This window comes from Mytilus trossulus, chromosome 1 (assembly GCF_036588685.1).
Source record: "Mytilus trossulus isolate FHL-02 chromosome 1, PNRI_Mtr1.1.1.hap1, whole genome shotgun sequence".
Classification (NCBI taxonomy): Eukaryota; Metazoa; Mollusca; class Bivalvia; order Mytilida; family Mytilidae; genus Mytilus; species Mytilus trossulus.
Genome location: NC_086373.1, coordinates 84,587,862 through 84,613,403, shown reverse-complemented (window position 1 = coordinate 84,613,403; position 25,542 = coordinate 84,587,862). Strand labels below are relative to the sequence as shown.

General features: G+C 31.7%; 2 protein-coding genes across 2 annotated transcripts in view; both read right to left on the bottom strand.

Annotated features, from left to right (window-relative positions):
• Positions 1 to 811: 811 nt before the first annotated feature.
• LOC134698940 (uncharacterized) lies at positions 812 to 23,087 on the bottom strand. The gene is made up of 4 exons (XM_063560657.1): positions 23,016 to 23,087; positions 3,272 to 3,467; positions 2,582 to 2,858; positions 812 to 1,616 (listed from the first exon to the last, which is right to left on the bottom strand). The coding sequence occupies exons 1-4, from the start codon at positions 23,085 to 23,087 to the stop codon at positions 812 to 814; spliced, it is 1,350 nt and encodes a 449-aa protein (XP_063416727.1).
• Positions 23,088 to 23,507: 420 nt separating this feature from the next.
• The window catches only part of LOC134698846 (protocadherin Fat 4-like), a 50,916-nt gene continuing 48,881 nt past the window's right edge, over positions 23,508 to 25,542 (bottom strand). Inside the window, exon 21 of the mRNA XM_063560551.1 lies at positions 23,508 to 23,910. Within this exon, the coding sequence (XP_063416621.1) occupies positions 23,546 to 23,910 (365 nt within the window). The 3' untranslated portion in view covers positions 23,508 to 23,545. The remainder of the gene's footprint in view (positions 23,911 to 25,542) is intronic.

Sequence of the window (25,542 nt, the reverse complement as noted above, 5' to 3'; positions counted from 1 at the left end):
TCATTTTTAGTTATCAGGTTCAGTGTCAAGTTATAGATAAAGTTTGAGTCTGATGTTGATACATTTTATTTTTAGAATACCAAATCTTACCGAAATATTATTTTCCTGACTTTTACTCCCAGGTCTTAATTTTTTTTATAAACATTTTGTATGCAAGTTAAAGATCACATATTACAGTTTAAGGTTGAATTTGTCGATATAATGTGTACAAACTGTATTGGAGTTATGTCCCTTTGGAAATGATTAAATTCCTCGAAATACATGTTTCCATTCATGCTTTAACTAAATTCAACTTATTTAATGTTAAAATAGCGAGCATTTTGTTAACTGAATCACAAAATGTTTGGTAAGCACTCAGATTATTAATAAACAATATTCACAGAAAATGTCAGAACAAACCTATGAGCTATATTCAACGCACATTAACATAAACTGTTATTTTTCTGTGGGTATAGTAAAAGATACCAAAATATCAGTTTTCCAGAATTTTTACAGCATGCCAATTTTGCAATTTAAATTTTAGAGGTCTGAGTGAAAACTCAAGTTTCATTAATCAAATAAGCCTCAGGAGATAAATGGCCATAACAATAAGGAACATTGTTTTTCTTATGCATATCTTGTAAAAATTTATTTATGAGTTTGAAGAAAATTAAGTAAAAAAGTTAAACTTTTTGTTTGAAAAGGTGATATCTTAAGAGAAAAAAATCTGTTTAGCAGAACTAGATTGAGAACTATGGTGCTTTCCTTTTGTTGTTTAGTAAATAACTATCACACATTATCAGTTGTAAATAAATGTACATATTTATGCAAATCATGAATTTAAAACATCCATAGCCTCCATAGCGTCAATCAAATTAAGGGCCGGCTCCAAATCTTCATCGTCAAGTGTTTGTTGTGGTCTTGTATTTCTGGTCATTACACACAGACGAGAGAAAAAAGAAGCAATTTGGCTTGGTTGAAGGCATTCTTCCGGTTGAAACATTTTGTTTCCATTGTCATCTCTACAAACACGCATGTTTCTAGAGACATCGTCTGCATTGGATTTCCTACCACTTTGTTCACCAGCATTGAAAATCGCTCTTAGGTAAGTTTTAACATTTTCTGTGAATCTCTGATTTTTTCTTTCCTTCTTTATTGCCCAACCCATATCAGAAGATGGTGAACCTGGAGTCAGTTTTGAATCTCTGGACACTGTAGCATGTTCTGCAATGTTCAAGCAGGACTCTTTCCATTTTATTTTGATGTTGTCATAAGTGGAAATTCTATTTAACTTAATTTGGTGGTTTCCCAGTAGTATGTGGGACTCAAGACCAGAGTAAGTCTGGAACACTCTTGAGCAACAAGGTTCTATACATGTGAATATACTATTGGATAATGGTTGCATGGTCTCATTGTGGTTGCTGTCAACAGGTAATTCCACAGCAATAGTATCAGTAACCAAATCATGGGCTTTGAAAGTAATGCTGCCTGCTTCCTTTTTTGGTACAACAAAGTCAGAAATGACAACAATTTCTGTTGCAGACAGTGGGGAAGGACAGATCTTTTTCAATTGCTCTTCTGACATCACATTCCCACAACCAACTCCAAAAGCTTTAAATGCAATGATCTGCTTTTCTCTGAAAAATTAAAAATAACTTGAGATTACAAATCATACTAATTTAATTTCAAAAAAAGTATAATATTTTTCTAATATATAACAATGAACTTCATTTGAAAACAATAGATATATCTGTATGTTTTTAGTTAACATGAAATGCCAAGTATTCGATGAGTATGGTAAAGCCAGAATTAATCATATATCAAAATTGTTTAGCTGATTTTGAACAGCAGATCCTTGTCCATTCATCTGTGGCAAACATGATGTTATATTATTTTGTTCATTCTTTTTATGTCCCTGTTGAGGTTGACTTTCCTCCTTAAAATAATTGAATATAATATCAATAAGTTTTGCAAGTATACTAATGTAATATTCTAATAAAAAAAATGATGATTTTCATAGGATTTGGACAAATATTTTGAAGGGGTAAATTCTAGCTCATATCTAAGAAAGCATAAATTTTGACAAAAACAATTTTTTTTATATGTAAATTTTCTAAAAAATAAACATGAAAGTCACATTTTTTCAATTTTAATCTAAAAATAATTTAATTTAATTTTCGATGTAACACTTCTTCTGATTGGCTGACATTGTTTTGTTTATCAAATCATAGACATAATATTGTAACATGACAGAAAAAACATAACAGTCATTCCTTAAATAAATATGATTAATATTTCAGTTATATCTTTAAAGGAAGTTTGAAATTTTATCCCCTCCTCAGGGAAATATTTCACTATGAAATTCTGTCAATGAATTATTTTTTTATCTCAAATTATTACAAACTGTACCCAAACATGATGCATTCAATCTTTAGATTTAGAGCTGAAATTATTTTGTAAAGCATATATACATTTGAATTTAATAATTGAAAGAAATATTTTATTTAATGAAGCTAATTCCAAATTTGGATATATAATTTGTATAAATTTTGGTGTAGTCAGCAAAAAGAGACATGAACAAAATAAAGTGCATTCTATTTACCGTAACTCTATATTTGAGATCTTTGATATTCCTTTCCATGTATTCTTGATCTTATTGGCTTCTCCAGCTACTTGGGAATTTATCTGGACGTGTGCAGATTGACAGCCCATTACACCACCCAAAGAATCTATGGCGTTCTTCATATCGCCTGCTGTTTTAACATTATTCCCAGAAGAAACATATTGACGAATCTTACATCTTAGATGGGCAATCTTGGCATCACAATAGGATTTACCATCCTGCGCCTCACTAAAGTCATATCTCTTTATGGTGATTCCTAAAACAAATATGTCCTTTTTTAAAACAACTGTTCTGTCAATAATTATTATAGGATTCTTTGATGTTTTTAAATGAATTTATTGGTGTATATAAACTTGATCAAGTCATACAAATATTTGGTCTTTTGTAGATAGTTGTCTCATTGGCAATCATACCACATCTTCTTTTTTATAATAAGTCTGAAGAACTTGTTTTTAAGTGTAGACTTAGTCCAGTTAATACACAAATAAATTATGTTTTTTGTATTTCAATAGAAGCAGTAATTTTCTGAACATTGCTATACAAATTTATACTTGACAACATATGTAATTAGTAAGAACAATAGTTCGAAGAATGATCTACATTTCCTTAAAATTCTACAGAAATACAAAAATATATTGTCATTCGATAGAATATATATGCATATCATACCAGTTCTTTCTGAAATCCCATCAAGGGATAACAATGTGTTTCCACAATGATAACAGCCTGCATTATCACTTCTGAGGTAAGCTGTTGTAATACAGGGGAGTTGTTTCATCACTGTTCTTAATGTGTGTTCCAACACAGACACAACAGCAAACCAATCTTGCTTCACCTGGTCAAAGATATGGGTATAGGTCCTATGCTGTAAAATTAAAAGAAAATTAAACAATTTTACTCCATCTCTCATAAGAGTTACACAAATTTTGGACTCACACAATAGTCTTGCCAAAAACTTCATGTACAAAAGTCTTAAGCCTGTAATATTTACCAAAATATATAATTTGATGAGGATGTAAACATTAAAAAAGAATTTCTATCTATTGATAATGAGAACTTTACCTATTATATCTATATCTCAAATATTTCTGATATAACAATACTTTTGATAATAATGAAAAACTAAACCCTAGTATTTTGACATGCAATTGCTTTAGGAAAGTGAACCAGTTTATTGTCAATATTTATCTTAAGGTTCTAACTGGTCATCTCAAAAATTAAAATAGAATAAAGTCTGGGACAGGTGGCAATAAAACATTGTTGTAATTAGGGCAAAACAACAAACAGAAAAACAAAATTCTATCAAATATATCATAAGAAGTTTGTTTCCAGTTTTTGGAGAAAAAAAAATTGTTTTTGATTCTAAGAAAAAAATATATGTTTGTATCTCAGCTGCCACTATATGTAATGCTTAATTTGAAAGAAAAAAAAATAGTTTTCGGCTTTTCGCGAAAAAAGTGACGAAAATTAAGAGAATTTGGATAAATTCAAGACTAGATTTGTATGACTCATATAACTTATATTAATAACAGTGAAAATACTAAATAATATGTAATTGAAGTAATAATTAGATAATTAATTGTATTATCTATTTTCGTGGTTGTTTCTTCTGATAAAACTGCAAACCAAATATATAGTGTAAATTTCGTTGATCCAAAATTAAATCTACCAAATGAACTGGATGAGTAGTTATCCCCCAATACAACATAACAATACAACAGAAAAAATACTATTTACAACTACAAACGTTTAATTTAAAAAAAAATCCGATGAAAAATCAATGTACGTTGAAGTCATAAGAAACCTCAAATAAAAAAAAATAATGCATATGTTTTTTATAACTCAATGGATAGTTTTCATTATAAAACTTATGTACATATACTTTTTTCTGAAGAAAATTCTTTAATTTATTCATATTCAGAAGAAGTTTACTTTATTTTTATTGCTTGCTTCCAGCAACCAATTCCCCGGACATATTTTCCGTATGCAAAGTGACCTCAGTGTGACCCATCTCGTAAAAATCCGGTGATCACAATACGCATGGATGTCCTTAAAATAAACTTTTATCTGAATTCACATGTTAAACACGTGCTCTCTTTCCATGCTTTTTTGTCGATTGTTGACAAACAGGTGACCATCGTTAAACTTCGGCTTCAAAACACGAACTTTAATTAACGGCCATATTTTCCCAAAAACACTGACCGATTGAAAAAAAAATTGACGATTATACGAAATTTACACGAAAAAAATGATAAATTCGTGCACAGAAGAGTAAGTTTTTGATGTGTGTATGCATTTGATCAAGAATTGGAAGAACATAATTTTTCACCGGTCACTCGTTTCTTATGACTTTAAATGGTATATTGTAAACACTTTTTAAAGAACATGCGTCCTATTTGCTTATCTGGTTTCACAAAACACCAATTCAGCAACAGTAATGAAGAAAACGTACATACATCTCGACAATATCAGTCCAGAATTAAAAACTATACTATGTCTGTCTCATAATAAGTTATCGACAACAATGGACTCTCTCCAACATTGTGGACTATAAAAGAGTTCATTACAAAATTGTCTTTTTTGGATATCCTGTCAAAATTAAAATTCCTCTGGTTAGTTTAAAACATTACTTTTCTGAACGTATTGAATGACGTCAGCGCTTTAAGGAATAACCTCAACCAACAGAAACATCTATAAAGAAATATTAATGTCATCGCTTCAAAAGTAAATCGAACCAACTAAAACACTAACACATTGGGGTGAACTTTTTCTCTTACAATTTGAAATGGTTTACATATACACTGTATATCTGTATTCAGCTTGAATGTTGATTGCATATTGATATTACAAAAAAATCAAGTGGGTCAACAAATTGTCTCCCTTTGAAAGCCTGCACTTTTAAGAAAAAAACCCCTTAAAATGTAACATGTAAGTAAAAGTGAAGTGTACCGATAATAAAATTGAGAATGGACATTGGGAATGTGTCATAGAGACAACAACCCGACCATAGAAAAAACAGCAGCAGAAGGCCACCAACAAGTCTTCAATGTAGCGAGAAATTCCCGCACCCGGAGGCGTCCTTCAGCTATATAAACAAATATATACTAGTTCAGTGAAAATGAACGCCATACTAATTTCTAAATTGTATACAAAAAACTAAAATTAAAATAATACAAGACTAAGAAAATATTTAATGCGTTTCCCTCGGTTTTGGTTTGTTGCCCCGATTTTGTTTTTTGTCCATGGATTTATGAGTTTTGAACAGCGGTATACTACTGTTGCCTTTATTTAACAAAGGCCAGAGGCTCCTGACTTGGGACAGGCGCAAAAATGCTGCGGGGTTAAACATGTTTATGAGATCTCAACCCTCCCCCTATACCTTTAGCCAATGTAGAAAAGTAAACACATAACAATATGCAAATTAACATTCAGATCAAGAGAAGTCCGAGTCAGATGACAGAAGATGTAATCAAAGAAAATAAACAAAATGACAGTAATACATAAATTACAACAGACTACTAGCAGTCAACTGACATGCCAGCTCCAGACTTCAATTCAACTGATTGAACGTTTATGATTTCATCAAATGAATATCAGGCCAATCCTTCCCGTCAGGGGCTAAGTATCATACCATCATAACATATATGAGAAGAACATAGCCCGTATCATGCCAACAACTGATTTTTGAATAAATATGTTTAGTTCCGATATAAATGAATCAATATTAAAGCCAAAATATGCAATATTCAATTAACTGACAACAGTATCGTTACTATATCCCTTGTTAATAAGTCTATTTAAAGGTTTTGTTAGTTCCTGAGGTGAATACTGACATTTTTGTGCTTTATAAAGAATATTTCCATAAAAAATTGGCTGTGAAATACCTGAACGTATAAGAAGTCTGCATGTTAAGATATATTTACGAATGATGTCCTTATACCGATTATAAAATTTAGTAAATGTTTTGACTAGTTTGTGATATCGTATGTTTATATTTTTCAACGAATTATGGTTTTCTGTAAGGAAAAGTATCTCTGATGAGTTTAATACTTCTAAATATATACAGGCTGAATTACCCCAATCTTTGAAAGGACCCAGTTTCAAGTTTGTGAAATCTTTGGAATTAAATTGATTCAACCGAACCTGCACAAATTAGCACTATGGCATTATTGCAGTCTCAACAAACGTAAACGCTAATGATTTCAACTTTTAGCGTTACTTGGAATCAATTAAAAAAAATTAAAGTTTTCCAACTTGGATATATAACTTGGATTGGAAACGAGAAATGTTTAACAGAGACAACAACCCGACCAAATAGCAGAAAACAGTCCAAGGCTACCACCACCTGAAGGCGTTCTTACAATCATAAAAAAACATGAGAAGAACTTTGGCATTGCACAATATCATGTTTTTCTCGTGACTGTGTATGATGTTTTCACACTAAATCCATTGGTGTTAGATGTGTACGGATGGGTAGTTTAGTCTTACACGCATGATTTTTTATAAGTTATTAGTGGATTTGAACTAGTTGTCAGATAACTGCGGGTACTCCCACATCTGTTCCTAGTGTCTTTTTGTTGTCGGGATGTACAAGTACACGTCCATTGTATTTATTTTAATCTGATAAGTTAAGCTTTTCTTAACTGATTTTTATAGTTCTTTCTTATGTTGTACTGTAATACCATGTTTAACCCCGCCACATTATTTATGTATGTGCCTGTCCCAAGTTAGGAGCCTGTAATTCGTTAGTTGTCGTTTGTTTTTCGTTCATTTTATTATTTAAATAAGACCGTTTGTTTTCTCGTGTGAAATTTTTTACATTGTCATATGGGGGACTTTTATAGCTGACTATGCGGTATGTGCTTTGTTCATTGTTGAAGGCCGTACGGTGACCTATAATTATAAATGTCTGTGTCATTTCGGTCTCTTGTGGACAGTTGTCTCATTGGAAATCATACCGTTTCTTCTTCTTTTAAAAAAAAAAAATTAGCCCGTATTTTGTCGATAATGCTCTCTGAATTAATGTGTTCAATAGTTTTTACCTATGCAAAGTCCCTGAGTTAATTAATATCTATTTCAAAAAATGTCATCTTTAGTGACCTGACACTAGTATCGTGACTATGACCCATCTTTGTTACCTTCAAAGGTGAATGCTAAACATTTTGTGCTTTTTATAAAAAAAGGAATGTGAAATATGTTAACGTATAAGATGTGATATTGGTTAATATTTACGAATGATGTACATGTAACGATGATACAATTACGTTACTGAATGGACAAATTTTTTTATATCGAAAAGCCTGATGTAATAATTATTCAGTTATACAGATGTTTCTCTTGTTAAATTGAAAAACGTTATTAAATGATCGAGCAAATCCAACAGTTTAAGATATATCATCACCTTAAGATGATGAAATTCATTATAAAGGCATTTTAAAGCAGACTATATAGTTTTGGTAATGAATATTTTTGTTGAAGCTGTTAATATTGTTAAATTGTCAATCAAACCGTACTCTATTTTTTATATAAATTCTAAAATAAGGGTTTTAGAGAAAATAAAGGCACACGTACAGACAAATAAATAACAATAAATGTAATGCTGTTAAAAACAATGCTTTCATTTACTGAAAGCAAGAACAGATTACTGAACCTAATAGTAACAAATTATGCCGTGCGGTCCTTCGTATAATACTCAATTTAGCAAAATTTTATAAACAGTACAATATTACACGGTCTTCCTAAGTTCGTCAAGTTAAATGAAAAAACCTCCAACTTTTACGCGCAGAACAATCGATATTTCAAATGAGAACTGATAAAAGATTCTTTTCTTTTGAAATTACTTCTGACACTCGGTGGATATCAAAACTGGCTGTTCCAAAGTAATGCATTAGAATGCTTGCTTGTTTGATTAATTGATAATTGATATTTTTCACTCTAGCAGGACATCAAAGTTAATACCAACGTCAGTAATATCATATCAAATGATCATAAAATGTCAATGAATAACAAAAGGAGACATGGGTCAAAAAAATGAAAGCCAGGCATTTTGAGTGCCATACAAAATATATTAAAAAACACGCAACTAGAACAATTGAGCTTCAACAACGGTCCCGAATGAGCCTGATCTTTACAGGGTAAAAATAGATGTAGTGCAAACATCCATCGACCATCAACGCAAACAATTCTTTTTACAGATGATTCCGAAAACTAAATCGTGCTACGTAATAAGGCACATTATGTAATTCATTGAAAAATGGCAAATAGTTATTAAAAGTACCAGGATTATAATTTAGTACGCCAAACGCGCGTTTCGTCTACATAAGACTCATCAGTGGCGCTCATATCAAAATAGATATGAATCCTAACAAGTGCAAAGTTGACGAATATTGAGGATCGAAAGCTTTATATGAAATTGTCAGATTTGCGAATATAAACTGGTGTTAGTATTAAGGTGGTTACATGTACTATAATCTTGATTGCTGATATATCAGTGTTTACTTTCAAATAAAAACCAAGACTAAAGCTACAAACAATATTGAGACAATTTAAAAATAGTCTTATTATTTGATCTTACCTCAGGTGAATTATTATCAATAGACGGGATTTTCTTCATATTCAAAATCTATATAGAGAATAAAATTAAAAATGCACGAACACAAATTGTCATTCACAATAAAGATATGTTGAGCAAAGTTTAAAGAAAGGTCATCATTATTTTAAAACAGTCCTCTTTACTTGAATATATTTGTTGACAATCGTTTGATGAAATTTATCATAATTAAAGGTCACTTGTACTTTTTTAAACCTTTGTAAATGGAACTGAAGATTCATATTTACAAGTGTAACTCTTCCCACAGGGTCAGAATATAATGTAACTTTTCATGAGAAAAAAATAAAATTTTATCACAAAGATTTTTTTTCATATTTTTTTTTTATTTGACAAGCGTATTGAAAGAGAGTTTTAACTATTTTAAGCATATAAGAGACAAAGATTGTACCTTAATGATTTGATACATTCAAAAGTACTTTAACTGGTGGTCAATGGGTATATCTTAGTACTAGCTGTAATCCATACGTAGAGAACAACCCTCAAACTCAGATCATAGGGTACGGCATTTCGGGCTTTTTCAACCTCTCTATCAAAAATTTGTAGTGCGGAGATCTTTACATGTGTTTTTATTTCCGATGCAAAAACGCTATGAGTAAATCAAATTAGCATGTTTAATAACTTGACCTAATGTATAAGGCTGTTTGAAAGTTTGGTTAGCATTTTAAGTGAATGACGACATTTCTGTGCTTGTCATCGATCATCACCATAAAAGATTTGAAGTAAAATACCCGATCGTGTAAGATGTCTGCACATTGTATTTACAAATGATGACATTGTACAGGTGATAAAATTTAGTAAATATTTTACAAGTTTGTCATATCGAAAACCCTGATGTTTTTTCAGTAATACATGTGTATAGATTTCTCTTGATAAAAATAAAAAATACCCGTTGTAACATGCACTAGCAAATTGACCAATTAAAGATATGTTAACAACATAAGATACAACATAACACAAGGAATTAATGTGATTCCAATATTATCATTAACAAGTCATTATAAACTGACTATTCAGTATGAATAATGATCCTTGTTGAAACCGTTTATATTGTCTCATTGTCAGTCATACCATATCCATTATTTTCATATTGATTTAAAAAAAAAAGTAAAATCACAATATAATGAACTTAGAGGAAAATCAATTCGGAAAGACCATAATCACATGGCAAAATCAAATAACAAAACGCATCAAAAACGAATGGACAAGAACAGTCATATTCCTGACTTGGTACAGGCATTTTAAAATGTAGAAAATGGTGGATTAAACCTGGTTCTATAGCGCTAACCTTCTCACTTTAATGACAGTCTCATCAAATTCTGTTATATTTACATTGATGCGTTAAATATACAGACAAAATAAATAAAATAGTCAAAACATGGGTTCATCAGTCATCATCGTATAACAATTTCAAAAGGAACAATTTAACAGAACACATTAACATCTACTATCTACCGCACATTGATTAATTTGAGTGTCTGACGTCAGAAATTTTTTATACGTCACATAAATTTGTCGTTCAATGTACATACAAACAATTTTAAAATTTACATAGGCAATGTTAGCATACAGGGTTAAAAAATCAAAAGAAGGATATATAGACGAAACGCGCGTCTGGCGTTTTATATTATAAGTCTGGTACTTTGATAACTATAATATAACAGTTAACAAAGACACCAGTACAAAAATCAAACAAATAACACACAATTTTATGTGTAAAACTTGCGTAAAGGAATTCTTTCATTTACTGTAACAAGATGAGAGTAATTAATATGCTGATAACGAATAATGTCATTCGACATTCAAATAACGAATGGTTTTCTTCAGATAATACTTCATACAGCTACACAGCTACTTTTGAATAGGTACTATTTCTGTACTAAAAATATGTAGTACTGAAAATTTCCTTTTGATATTTAGTACTATTTCTTTATCTTAGATTTATTGTAATATTTAGGTATTTGTATTTTACAGTACTTGATATTTACTAAACATTTTGGTACAGAAATAATACAATATTCCATGTTTGAAAATCATAATTTAAAGAGATTTGTGATAGAAAAACTTTCAAAATGCTGAACATGTAACGGTAGTAACCAAAAATCTGTAGTACCTGAATTTCAAGTACAAATTAAGTACTGTAAAATAAAGGTACCTAAATATTACAATAATTTCAAAGTTACAAAATAGTACTGAATATTAAAAGTAAATTTCCAGTACTACAAAATTTTAGTACAGAAAAAGTACATATGCAGAAGTAGTTGTGTAGTTTATAAAAGTAAAACAATACATGATCTTATGTAATGCCAAGAATAAGTTTTCAAGTTCAATGAAGGAGAAAAATATTCAAAATGTAAACTTATAAAGTATCTTTTTCTTTTAAAAATCACATCTGACACAATATTAAGAATCACAGTAGAAAAAGTGACTGTTACAAAGTAATTCAGTAGAATGATTGATAGCTTGATTAATTTATTGTTGATATTTTTCTATCTAACAGAACACAGGAGGCTATATAAATGCGAGTAATGTTAAATCAAATAATCAGAAAAGGAAAATGATTCAGAAAAAGAGACATGGGTCCAAAAATGGAAAGGAGACATTTTGAGTGCAACACAAAATATATGGAAAATCAGGTAGCTCGAAAAATTGCACTTTCGCAACCTTCCAGAATGAGTCTGTTATTAACAGTGAAATGGGAGGGTTATAAAAGAAGATGTAGTGCAAACACCAATCGATCGTCTAGGCAAATCATATCTTTTAGAGTTAATTATAAAACTCATTCGTTCTGCGGAATAAGTCGCATTTGGTAACTAAGCATAAAACCTCAAAGCTTGATATCAAATTACTGGATGATTAGAGGCTATATGTACTATTACCGTTATTGCTGATATTTAATTGTTTACTTTCAAATAAAAGCCACGATTCAAGACTTATGGTACAAACAGTTTTGAGACAATTTATAAATTGTCTTATTTCTTGACCTAACCTCACATGAAATATCACCAATATATTTGATTTTCTTCATGTTTTGAAGTTATTTACAGAACAAAAGTAAAACTGCACGAACAGAAATTATCTTTCACAATAACGAGATGTTGAGCAAAGTTTAAAGAAAGGTCATCATTATTTTTCAAACAGTCCTCTTTACTTCCTATATGTGGTGACAATTGTTTAGTAAATTTCTATTATAATCAAGGGTCACTTGTACTTTAATCACCTTCTGTGAATGAAAACGAAGATAAATATTTAAAAAAAATACTATTTCATCATAAGACTTTTTTGAAATTTTTGTTTATATTTATTTGACAAGCATATGGAAAGTGAGTTTAAACTATTTTAAGCATATATTATATAAGAGACAAAGATTGTACTTTTAATGATTTGATACATTGAATTGTACTTTTACTGGTCAATTGGTATACTATGTACTTGTTAAAGCTCAAAATGTAAAGTACTATAATCAACCGCAGATCATAGGGTATATAGGACATTCCGGGCTTTTCAACTTCTCTTTTAAAAATTTGTAGAGAGGACTCCACTTCATCAAGGTACCATATATAATTTTTTTACGACATTAAAAAATGTGTCCAAATAGTATAATCTTCCTTTTCAACAATTTAGTGTACTCAAACATGTCAATAAATAATAAATTTTATTTTATGAAACGAGTGACATGTACGTTTATTTGTTACTTTTCATTGGGATGTGAATTGATAGTTTATTTGTTGTTCGCATATCTATTTTTTTTATGATATTTAACGACCAATTTGACAAATAATAGTATAATATGATAACGTGTTTAAGGAACAGAAAATCATGTTTTCTTTAAAAAAATGCAGACATCAAATCATTAATTTTCTACATTTTGTAAACTTTGAGACAAAACAAAAAGTTCAGATTGTTCATTGTTATTATTTACTTTAAGGTTAACGGTTAATGACAAAATTCAATAATTTACCAGTCTGAAATATGATGTTTATATATGAATAATCTTATCAATTGTGTGGGCCTATTAATTCAACAAAGACTTGCGCCAAAATAGAAAAATTATGTCTTGGTTAGATTTATACAGATGCATTTATCCATACTGACTTTAACTAAATACTTTTAGCAAAGAAATTCTGCAAGCAAAGTCTCAACAAGCTCAGCATTGAAAATGTTTCACAATAAATTATTAATAAATTAATCCATACGACTGAAACAAAAAACGTAGAGTAAACAAGTGAAACTGCGAGCTACTGCTCACTGATGATACCCCCGCCGCAAGTGGATAATATTAATAGTGTAAAAATATGCAAGTGTTCGGTAAAGAGGAAGTTGTCGAGTGATTAATCTGAAAACGCATCACACGGTATAGCTGACTTATATAAATCCGGAAACCAAATTTCAGAAATTCTTGTATTGTAGTTCCTGAGAAAAATGTGACAAAAATTTTCAACTTGGCTATCATGTGTAAAATCATACAAGTGTTCGGTAAACAGAAAGTTGTCAAGTGATCAATCTGAAAACGCATCACACGGTATAGCTGACTTATATAAATCCGGAAACCAAATTTCAGAAATTCTTGTATTGTAGTTCCTGAGAAAAATGTGACAAAAATTTTCAACTTGGCTATCATGTGTAAAATCATACAAGTGTTCGGTAAACAGGAAGTTGTCAAGTGATCAATCTGAAAACGCATCACACGGTATAGCTGACTCAGATAAACCTTAAAACCAAATTTCAGAAATCCTTGTATTGTAGTTCCTGAGAAAAATGCGACGAAAAATATTCATGGGACGGACGGACTGACTAACGGAAGGACAGACAGAGGTAAAACAGTATACCCCCTTTTTTAAAGCGGGGGTATAAAGAAAGCGTCATTCAAGTATAAACTTTATTTGACCATTAACACAGTAACAAAAAATCCACCCATCTGTCCTTAAATATGTTGTTAAAAAAATTAAGATTTCGTTATCTTATCTGCAAACAACATGCCTATCTGTTTGATAGAAATCATTTATTGAATTTCCAGTATAATTTATCGTCATTTGGTTTTGATCGAAGGAAAAACATATTCGCCCCACAGTAAGTCTTTAGATTCTTATTTGTCATTAAAACATAATCTACTCTATGCAGCTATACGACCCTCCCCAAACGGCTACCAATAATTTGAACGGAATACAAACATGACGGCATTGCTGGATCACATTTACAATTGAATACCTTTTGAAAATTAAAGTATCCCCCTGTTCTCTATCTATTTGATCTAATGGCCAAATCAAAATTAAAGTATTAAGAATGATGTCTGAATAATCTTTTACGAAATATCTAATTTCATTTAAATGGAAAGACAAAAATAGATGCCAGAGATAATAATTGATTCTGATAAGGTAACTGCCAAACAATCTTTTTCATTTGATTCTGATTCTAAATGGGCTTTCAAACGGTTGAATTACAATTTAAGGCTTAAAAATGTTTTTAAGAGTTTCATTTGATAAGTACACACAGACAAGGGAGGTTGTTCTTGTAGCGGAAACTTCATATAAAGGATTTTAAATAATTTAACGGTTAAAAGAAAGTTTTGCATATTTTCAGTTGCCAAATAACCATGCGCTTTTTTGTTAAAGTAGATACTTGTTTATTCCAAAATTGTCCTGTTTACAATTTTCTCATTCGCACAGGATGCAGACTAATGACCCCTTTTTACAATTTTACAAACTGCCCTGAATGCAGAAGCTTAACAAACAGTCCGCTATGTTCTATAACATGAAACAAACTAAGACAAACAAACTGCAAATGTTTGCACCTGTCCTAAGTCAGGAACCTGATGTCCAGTAGTTGTCGTTTGTTTATGTAATATATACAAGTTTCTCGTTTCTCGTTTTGTTTATATAAATTAGACCGTTGGTTTTCCAGTTTGAATGGTTTTACACTAGTTATTTTGGGGCCCTTTATAGCTTGTTGTTCGGTGTGAGCCAAGGCTCCGTGTTGAAGGCCGTACTTTAACCTACGAGAGTTGTCTCATTGGCACTCACACCACATCTTCCTATATCTAAGATATTATTACATAAAACTTTAATATAAAATGGATGATTAATATTATATGATAGCAAACTGGAAAATTCCAGCTCTGTAGATATTGATACCTACTAGAATTACATTAAAACATATAATAATCACATGTACCACTAAGCAATAAACTTGTACCAAATACAAATTAAAGAGTACACACTTTTTATTTATTTTGTCACAATGATTCCGCAATCTGAAAAAAATAATTTTACTGATAATTTTTCGGTTTTACTACAATTGAAAAACAAACGATTAAAACTTTCAGTATAATCGACTGTTTGGTTTACATAACACTTTCCGTTTCACAATCTCATTTTTGGATATGAATATCGTGAATGCATGTTTTGGAAATTTCTATATTTTCAAATGTAAACCGGCTTAAAACTTTCTTGTCATTTTTTTATATATTCAGAATTTTTTTTTATAATCATAGTCATGTCTCGAATATTTTTGAGTTCAATTCTATAGGTTTTACTTTTTCTGTCGTTTCATTGGAGCATGAACGAACATTTCATCAAAGTTTCAATTCTATATTTATAATTTTATTAAAATTGGTGCCAGTTTCTATATTTGTTTGCAATCCAATATCATGTTTTACTCGTGAAAAAGATAGATATACAGTTTATTTTATCCAAATTTGTTTTTGAATACAAGTTTAACTTAAATTCAAATAACTTAATTCCTAATCAAAGGGACCATACATAGCATATCAATCAACCTAAATCACATACTTAGTAGTGTATTCAATAACCACACAAACACCACATACAATCTAACATGCATGCTGATGGTTCATAGTTAAATATGTTTTAATACAAATATGGAAACATTATTAAAAAAAATATGTACATGATAGAAGAGAGCCAGTACTAAGAGGAATAACTCTATATGTTTAACTTAATTTGTCTTTTTTTTCCCTGTCTGATTGTGAGTTGTTAATTCTAATCGAGGTGAGCTATATAGAGTGAACTCTAAAACCAAATGAAGCTAATTTTCTATCAAATCAAAGAACAGTGTTCACAGAGACTTTTACATTTGAACAACATGTAAAGTTTTCCTGAAATATATATTTAGTTTTCTTTCATGTCTCCCAGTTTCTATTTTGAAACTATGGTTATTCAGTGAAATATTTTTTAACGTTTTCTGCAGCTATTTTTTTTTCATGTTTAAGTAACTTTCGTAATTAAAAGCCAATTTGTGTTTAAAAGAGGGACGAAAGACACCAAAGGGACAGTCAAATCAGTAAATCTAAAACAAACTGACAACGCCATGGCCAAAAAAGAAAAAGACAAACAGAAAAACAATAGTACACATGATACAACATAGAAAACGAAAGAATAAACAACACGAACCCCAACAAAAACTAGGGGTGATCTCAGGTGCTCCGGAAGGGTAAGCAGATCCTGCTCCACATGCGGCACCCGTCGTGTTGCCTATGTGATTACAAATCCGGTAAATAGTCTAATTCGGTAGGTCAAATTCATGAAAGGGAAGGGGACTGTAGTTACGACGTAAGGAACATATCCGATATCATTTGTGAAAGGGTTATTCCATAACGGTCAACTAACTCGTGATGGCGTCCGTAAAATTTACGAAGGGATGATTTCAACTTCACCATTTGGAACTCTTGGTCTAATAGCTTCCCTGTGAGCAGTAACCCTCTATCAAGAAAATCATGATAGGAAACGCAAGCACGGGAATATCGTATCAATTGGGAGATATATACCCCGTATGCAGGTGCTGCTGGAATGTTGCTACTTAGAAATGGAAAGTTCACAATTGGAAAGCTGAAATCATCTCTTTTGTCGTACAGTTTTGTCTTCAACCGACCCTCATTGTCAATATGTGCAGATAGATAGGTTAATATCCAGTTTTTCAATATAAACTGCTATATTAGAATACCATGAGTTATTTGACTGTGTATTGCTCGATTAATATTCATTGAAGGCTCTGCTCAACTTTTCAGATTGGGAGTACTCAAGGCTATACCAGTACACATGAGGGAAACGCATTCAATATAAGAGGAGAACAACGACATAACACTAAAATGTAACACACACAGAAACGGACCGAGCATCAGACAAAATCCCACGAGAATAACAAATATAACATAAAAACCAAATACATGAATTTGGGATAGACAAGTACCGTGACAGGTCTTATCGCAATGTGAATTTACACTAAAAAAAAAAAGAAAACAAACGACACAACGTTAAAATGTAACTCAAACACAGAAACGAACAATAATATAACAATGGCCATATTCCTGACTTGGTACAGGTCATTTTTAAAGGAAACAATGGTGGGTTGAACCTGATTTTGTGGCATGCCAAACCTCGCACTTTTATGGCCATGTAAAATATAACATCAAAATGACAACACAACACCACAGGACTACAATATAAATAAATTGGAGAACACAATTGACAAAGAATATAAAAGCTAATTTTGTAGCTAGCTAAACCTCTCACTTGTATGACAGTCGTATAATATTTCATTATATTGCATTAATACAAAAGGAATGGCCACAATAGGGATTTGAATGGTATCAATACGGAAATGCGGATAATTACTTTTTTGTGTATTTTCAATAGGAGTCGAAAGTAAGCTTTACAACAGGCTTCTTATGAATTCCTCAAAGAGCTGCATAAAGGGTCCTTATCTGGATAGAGTTTGGCAACGATTTTAACTCATATTATGATCGCATAACTGGATGGGAATTTATACATCGAGCACAGCCAAACGAATGCATATCTTTAGCATGGGTTTTACTGCCGCGGTCAAAACAAGACAAAAAGTAAACACATAATTCTATATATCCCTGTCAATGTCGAGGTAATCAGATTATTGTCCGAATTACTATGTGCAGAAAACCCGATCTGGAAGAATATAACAGTTTATAATGATGCTATACTACTACGATGCTGAACTTACTTTTCTATCCTTATCATATACCAACATGACATTACCAGAACAGTTCTTAAAATCAGAAGAACGGTTTTGTAAAGAACCGACCATTCAACTTTCTAAAGGGCTGGGGTCAAACAACAAAATACAAACAATTTTGTGGACACTACGCGACGTTTTGTGTGACGATGACCTAAGTTTTAATTTCACCATCATCAATTTTTTCAACCACCATTTTTTCTTTAAATGTCCTGTACCAAGTCAGGAAAATTGCCATTGTTATGTTATAGTTTGTTTCTGTGTGTGTTGCATTTTAGTGATGTGTGTCTGTTGTGTCGTGGGTATCCTCTTATATTTAATGTTTACCCCTCAGTTTTAGTTTATAACCCGGATTTGTTTTCTTCTCAATCGATTTATGAATTTCGAACAGCAGTATTCTATTGTTGCCTTTGTTTATCCTATCTGTGACTGAGAATGGGAAAAGAAATAAAAACTCGTGAAACTTGAAAAGAACATGCACTAAGATAGACGTTAGACTGTTATAAAACGAAAGTAAAAAAAACACGTGAAACTTGAAAAGAACGTGCACTAAGATAGACGTTAGACTGTTATGAAACGAACGCTAAAAACACGTGAAACTTGAAAAGAACATGCACTAAGATATACGTTAGACTGTAATGAAACGAAAGTTAAAAACACGTGAAACTTGAAAAGAACATGCACTAAGATAGACGTTAGACTGTTATAAAACGAACGCTAAAAACACGTGAAACTTGAAAAGAACATGCACTAAGATAGACGTTAGACTGTAATGAAACGAAAGTTAAAAACACGTGAAACTTGAAAAGAACATGCACTAAGATAGACGTTAGACTGTTATGAAACGAACGCTAAAAACACGTGAAACTTGAAAAGAACATGCACTAAGATAGACGTTAGACTGTTATGAAACGAACGCTAAAACACGTGAAACTTGAAAAGAACATGCACTAAGATAGACGTTAGACTGTTATGAAACGAAAGTTAAAAACACGTGAAACTTGAAAAGAACATGCACTAAGATAGACGTTAGACTGTTATGAAACGAACGCTAAAAACACGTGAAACTTGAAAAGAACATGCACTAAGATAGACGTTAGACTCTTATGAAACGAACGCTAAAAACACGTGAAACTTGAAAAGAAATATGCACTAAGATAGACGTTAGACTGTTATGAAACGAAAGTTAAAAACACGTGAAACTTGAAAAGAACATGCACTAAGATAGACGTTAGACTGTAATGAAACGAAAGTTAAAAACACGTGAAACTTGAAAAGAACATGCACTAAGATAGACGTTAGACTGTTAAGAAACGAAAGTTGAAAACACGTAAAACTTGAAAAGAACAAGCACTAAGATAGACGTTAGACTGTTATAAAACGATAGCTAAAATCACGTGAAACTTGAAAAGAACGTGCACTAAGATAGACGTTAGACTGTTATTAAACGAAAGTTAAAAAACACGTGAAACTTGAAAAGAACATGCACTAAGATAGACGTTAGACTGTTATGAAACGAAAGTTAAAAACACGTGAAACTTGAAACGAACATGCACCTAGAAAGACGTTAGACTGTTATAAAACGAAAGTTAAAAACACGTGAAACTTGAAAAGAACAAGCACTAAGATAGACGTTAGACTGTTATAAAACGAAAGCTAAAATCACGTGAAACTTGAAAAGAACGTGCACTAAGATAGACGTTAGACTGTTATTAAACGAAAGTTAAAAACACTTGAAACTTGAAAAGAAGATGCACTAAGATAGACGTTAAACTGTTATGAAACGAAAGTTAAAAACACGTGAAACTTGAAACGAACATGCACCTAGATAGACGTTAGACTGTTATAAAACGAAAGTTAAAAACACGTGAAACTTGAAAAGAACATGCACTAAGATAGACGTTAGACTGTAATGAAACGAGAGCTAATGTGAGTTGGGAGAAAGATATATATACATAAGTACGTCTGAGTCAGATCTAACATTGTTGATCTGTAAATTTGCTTTCGAAAATTTTTGGTTCTTTCCTCGCTGGGATTCGAACCCATGCTACTGTGATATCGTGACACCAAATCGCCTGCACTGCAGCCGTCCCGCTAGACCACACGACCACCTGGGCTTTCAAAAAAGAGCTTCGGTGGGCATGTGTTACCTTTCCACGTCAGTTTTAATCTAGCGACGTACTACAGTACATGATATATAAGGCATGAAGATGTTATTGTTACAGATCAGCTAAATTATCTATAGTAAAGGATCCTACAAATTCATGTAAGATACAGTCACAGAAAAAAATTATATTCATAAGTACGTCTGAGTCAGTGACAACCCTACAACAGATGTATCCATCGGATCGCCATCAATGTTGGTGATACATGGCTGTGTACATAATGTATATACAACTTGTCTAAACATCAACCCAACAATGTTAGATCTGTAAATTTGCTTTCGCAAATTTTTGGTTCTTCCCTCGCCGGGATTCGAACCCATGCTACTGTGATATCGTGACACCAAATCGCCTGCACTGCAGCCGTCCCGCTAGACCACACGACCACCTAAGCTCTCAAAAAAAGAGCTTTCGGTGGACATGTGTTACCTTTCCACATATATATATATTTATATATACATATATTGGACACTAACATAGAATATGCATGCAAAGATCAAAGGTAATGCGTACAAACATGTGTATAAGATAAGCTATAATTATTTGAATATCCAACGATTTTCTACTCAAGGCAAATATGATATCATTTATTTCCAATGCCTTTCGGATTCATCATATATTTGTCCTTCCAAATGTATAAACGTCACTACCTCGATCTGGCTAATAAATTGATAAGCCTGGTATTTTTGATGAGATTTATTTATATGATAATGTTGAATAACATTTACCTTACCAATAATAATCAAGAGTACCAGGCTTATAATTTAGTACACCAGACGCGCGTTTTGCTACTGCACCAAATGCGCATTTCGACAATTAATGTCTCTTTAGTCAATTTGTTTTAGGAGGCTCGAGAATACAAAAATTTCAGCAAAAATCAAAATCCATTACAAATTTTTATTATTTGTTGTTACTTTATCATATGGTACAAAAAATTAACCGAAAAAGTCAATTCGTTTTGACTGCAGATAACTTTTAAAATGAACATATCATTGAACAAGCTCCAAATTATCATCCTTTGGTCCAAAAAGTGCCACTTGTCGGCATTAAAATTGAAACATCTATTTAAACTCATCGGTGATCTAGATTTTTCATTATTTTTTTCAAGTACGCTGTACTTTATCTAAACTATTTTTAAATTTAAGCGATTTCTGTAATTTAATTCTTCTTATTTTTCGATATTACCTCTATTTCTCCTATTAGTTCAACGGAAAATAAGCACCTTCACAAAAATGTATGCGTTTTTCGAAGACAGATTGTAAGCTCAAATGAACGGTTACCCCAATTTTTTTATTTGATTTTTCTATTAAGTATATGATAAATTTCATTTATAGAAAAATGTAGCGTAATCCTTTATTGAAAAAAAAATAATTTGATTTATACCCGTGGCCCTCTTAATTACAGCCGAGTGTGTTGGCACAGGTAACATCTTTGTTTAATGTGCTTGCTAGCAGAACCATGAAGTCATTACTAGGTCAGGTATACTTCTCTCCTTTCTAAGTAGCCTAGTCCAAGAGACAGATAGATTGGTAATATATCAGATCAGTCTAGGAGAGAAGTTTACCTACTATGATATTGACTTCAAGGTTCAGCTACCTGTAATGCACAGTTACATTATAAACATACTGTTGACAGTAGAAGTATTCAGTATTGGCTAAGCAAGCAACAATGTTTCTTAACTTTCTTTTTTCATACAAAGTTAGTACTGTAAAGCGCTTTTTTCTGATTGATTGATTTTCAAATAAATGTGTAGTAAAAAGCAATCGAATCACACCTTAGGTGTACGGCGTCAATCGTTTTAATAAAATTACTTAAATATAGAGAAAACACCAAAGCAATACAACTCAGTTTCTTCAGATTTTTTAGCAAGAATACATTTCAAAAGTCACTCAACTGCTATTGACAGTTTACATATTAAACATTTTTTAATGAGATATTGATTACATAGGTTATTGAATAAAACTCGGTCTCCCTCTCTTCATTTCAATTGTTTTTGCTTGACACACCTGCAATAAATACAATATGAATTATTTGGAAGTCAATAAAAAAATAACAATCTCGTTCGCCCGAAGCGCTTTTCTGGATTAACAGCGTCACTGACGAGTCTTATGTAGACGAAATACACGTTTTTCGTATCAATTATAAGTCTGGTACCTATTTACAGATACGGATTGAGCCAAAATTTGGAAAGGCGAGGATTATTAACCACCGAAACACGCAATGTGCTATAGAAAGAAAAGGGACAATAAAAAGCCGTTTTCATTTTCAATCTTTGCCTGAATCAGACGGAAAGTGTTCATAGACAAGACGCGAGGAAGATCTATGTCCAAATATATGTTAAAAGTATGCATGCATCAAATGATAAACATGTTGTTTTTTGTATCAGAACAAAATCATTGACTTTGATCTGTAGAAACTGTCGAAACCATCAATACTGTAAGAAAAATGAAAATAGCAAATACTAACAACTGCAAAAGAGCATTTTCTTAACTGCTATACGGCCTAGTGGCAGTTTTTGTTTTAAAATGATCACAGTATATCATAATGTTGAGTAGGACTTCCAGTTTTCGTTGGGGTTCGTGTTGTAAAGTTTTCATTTTTCCTTCTTGTTTTTTTTTTTTATCTCATGAGTTTTGTATACCTCTTGGTATCTGAATCTTCGTTCTTGAATACAATAAGCTATCATTTGTTTGACTTGTACCTCTGTTTCCATTACTCATAATACTAGTATTAAAATAAAAGAAATGTGTCGGAAACTTTATCAGATATTTGTATGTTTGTTTTGTAATTGTACTGATATGTTATTGATTAAAAAGACACGACTGAGTATGAAAAAACAACTAGTTTAACCTTTTCTCTTGTAAAGTTCCTGTCCCAAATAAGAACACCTGATTAGTGGTGGTCTGTAATTTTATCTTAAGGTTATGCCCTTAGATTGTTTTTAAGGGTTTTTGATTGCAGATTTTCACAAACTCTGTACACTCAAATAAAAATTGTGTAAAATTCAAATTTTATATAGAATAATGACACTTTTCGGCTGTTGAAGACCATATGTTTTATTTATGTTAACAATTAACACTTCTTTGTCTTTAGCTTTGTTGTTTTAACGTTACAGTCGCATTGACATATCATCTATATTTTCAGCTATAGTTGTAAATGCATTCAATAAATTTACCTTTCTATTTTTTTGCATCTACAATATCCTTTAAAAACAGTATGAAACACAATGATTACTGTTCCAAAAAGGATTACCATCAATGGAACAAACCATGCCATGTTCGGAGCATATGAGAAGAAGGATTTGTAGTATATCACATCTACATAAATATTTCCGTTCGAATCTACAACAGGTAAAATAACATTGACCAAGGCAGTATCTTGTTGACCTCCGCTATCCACGGCATAAACAGTAAGGTTGAGACTTGTACCTGGAACAAAACTTTCAAGAGATTGTTGAATTATAATGGAACCATCCGACGATACGCTAAACAACCCGTTGTTTAGATCTTCCTGTGCAAGATGATAAAGGACGTTTCCTGCAATAAAATTATTAGAATAAAAGTGATAACTCTAAGTGTAAGTATTTAAAAGACATATACCAAATTTCGAAACCAATTGAATACTTCTCTTAAAGATATAACATTAAAAGAAGCACTACCCTTACAGAACGTAGTATTCTTGAACTTTCTTGAATTAGGAAATTCTTGATAGGGTTTAACAAAATATAAGCATTTGGTTCAGGTCAGAAAAACAGGATGAATATATATAGGTAAATGAAAGAACTGATCGGCTAGCATAGCATATACTCTAACAAACTAGACGTTTAGTTTTAGATGCATGATTTTTTTTATAAGTTGTTAGTGGCTTTGAAATAGCTGATATTAACTGCTAGTGCTCTCATGTATGTATCTTTTTGTTGTTGTGATGTACAAGTACCCGGCCACGTCCACAGGTATTTGTATTTTAATCCATCTGATCAGTTAAGCCTTTTTCAACTGATTTTTATAGTTCGCTCTTATGTTGAACTGTTATATCACTGTCCAAATAAGGGGAGGGTTGGGATCCCGCTAACATGTTAAACCCCGACATTTTCTGTATGTATGTGCCTGTCCCAAGTCAGGAGCCTGTAATGCAGCGGTCGTCGGTTGTTTATGTGTTACATAATTGTTTTGCATTAATTTTTTATACATGAATTAGGCTGTTAGATTTCTTGAATTGTTTAACATTGACAGTTCGGGCCTTTTATAGCTGACTATGCGGTATGGGCTTTGCTCAATGTTGAAGGCTATACGTTGACCTATAGTTGTTAATATTTGTGCCATTTTAGTCTCTTGTTGAGAGCTGACTCATGGGCAATCATACCACATCTTCTTCATATACTTAGTCAGATAAGTACACATGAGAGTCACTATTCTTATAACTGTATGAATTATAAACACTATCTTTTGTATTAAAATTTATTGTTTTCAAGACTGTCTTATAATGAATAAACATTGTTCTATTGGTTGCATTTCTTTTCACATAGGAACTCCTTTTACGGCTTCAAAGTTCATATGTCCCGAACATCAAAGAGTTCAAACTAACACTACATTTCTTAACTAGCCCTACCTTGACTGAATGATTAGCACAGATTTCAGTATTGACAATATACATATGTTTATTTACTAGTAACATTCCCAAGTTATGTTTCTATGAGATGAAACATAGAGATCATAACTGGGAGGAACCAGTGCGCAAACAAACTTTATTTTCTATGGATATCATATATCTCCAGAAAAGAGGCGTAGTTTGAGAAACAGTTATATTTACAAAGTGCAATCTATACAAACATTTATTCAGAAAGAAAATTCTCTAAGCCACCTTTTCTCACATGAACACGTATTTATCAGAATAATAGCCATTAAGAAATCAATGTATGTACTCTAAGTTTTCTTTTACAATACCCCCACCTCTATTTCATTTTTTAAAAAGAATTTGAAAAAAAGACTTTATTTATTGCAAGCTTTCCCTATGTGCATATTTTTTGGCATGAAATGTCTAGAACCTGTTTGAAACTATTCTGATAACAAATTGAAAGCATTTCAGAATACTTTAAATGTAATGTTTAGCAGTCAATCATTCTAACATTCAAGATTATATCAAGTATTTAATCCTGCCTCTGTCTCTAG

Bases quoted from the DNA above. Each gene is read 5' to 3' on its own strand.
- LOC134698940 (XM_063560657.1), bottom strand. From the start codon at position 23,087: ATGGAAACAGAGGTACAAGTCAAACAAATGATAGCTTATTGTATTCAA. The intron at 3,468-23,015 runs GTATACAAAACT...TTAATTTTACAG, and splicing joins GAAGATTCAGATACCAAGAG to CATAGGACCTATACCCATAT. The intron at 1,617-2,581 runs GTAAATAGAATG...TTAATTTTTCAG, and splicing joins ATCTCAAATATAGAGTTACG to AGAAAAGCAGATCATTGCAT.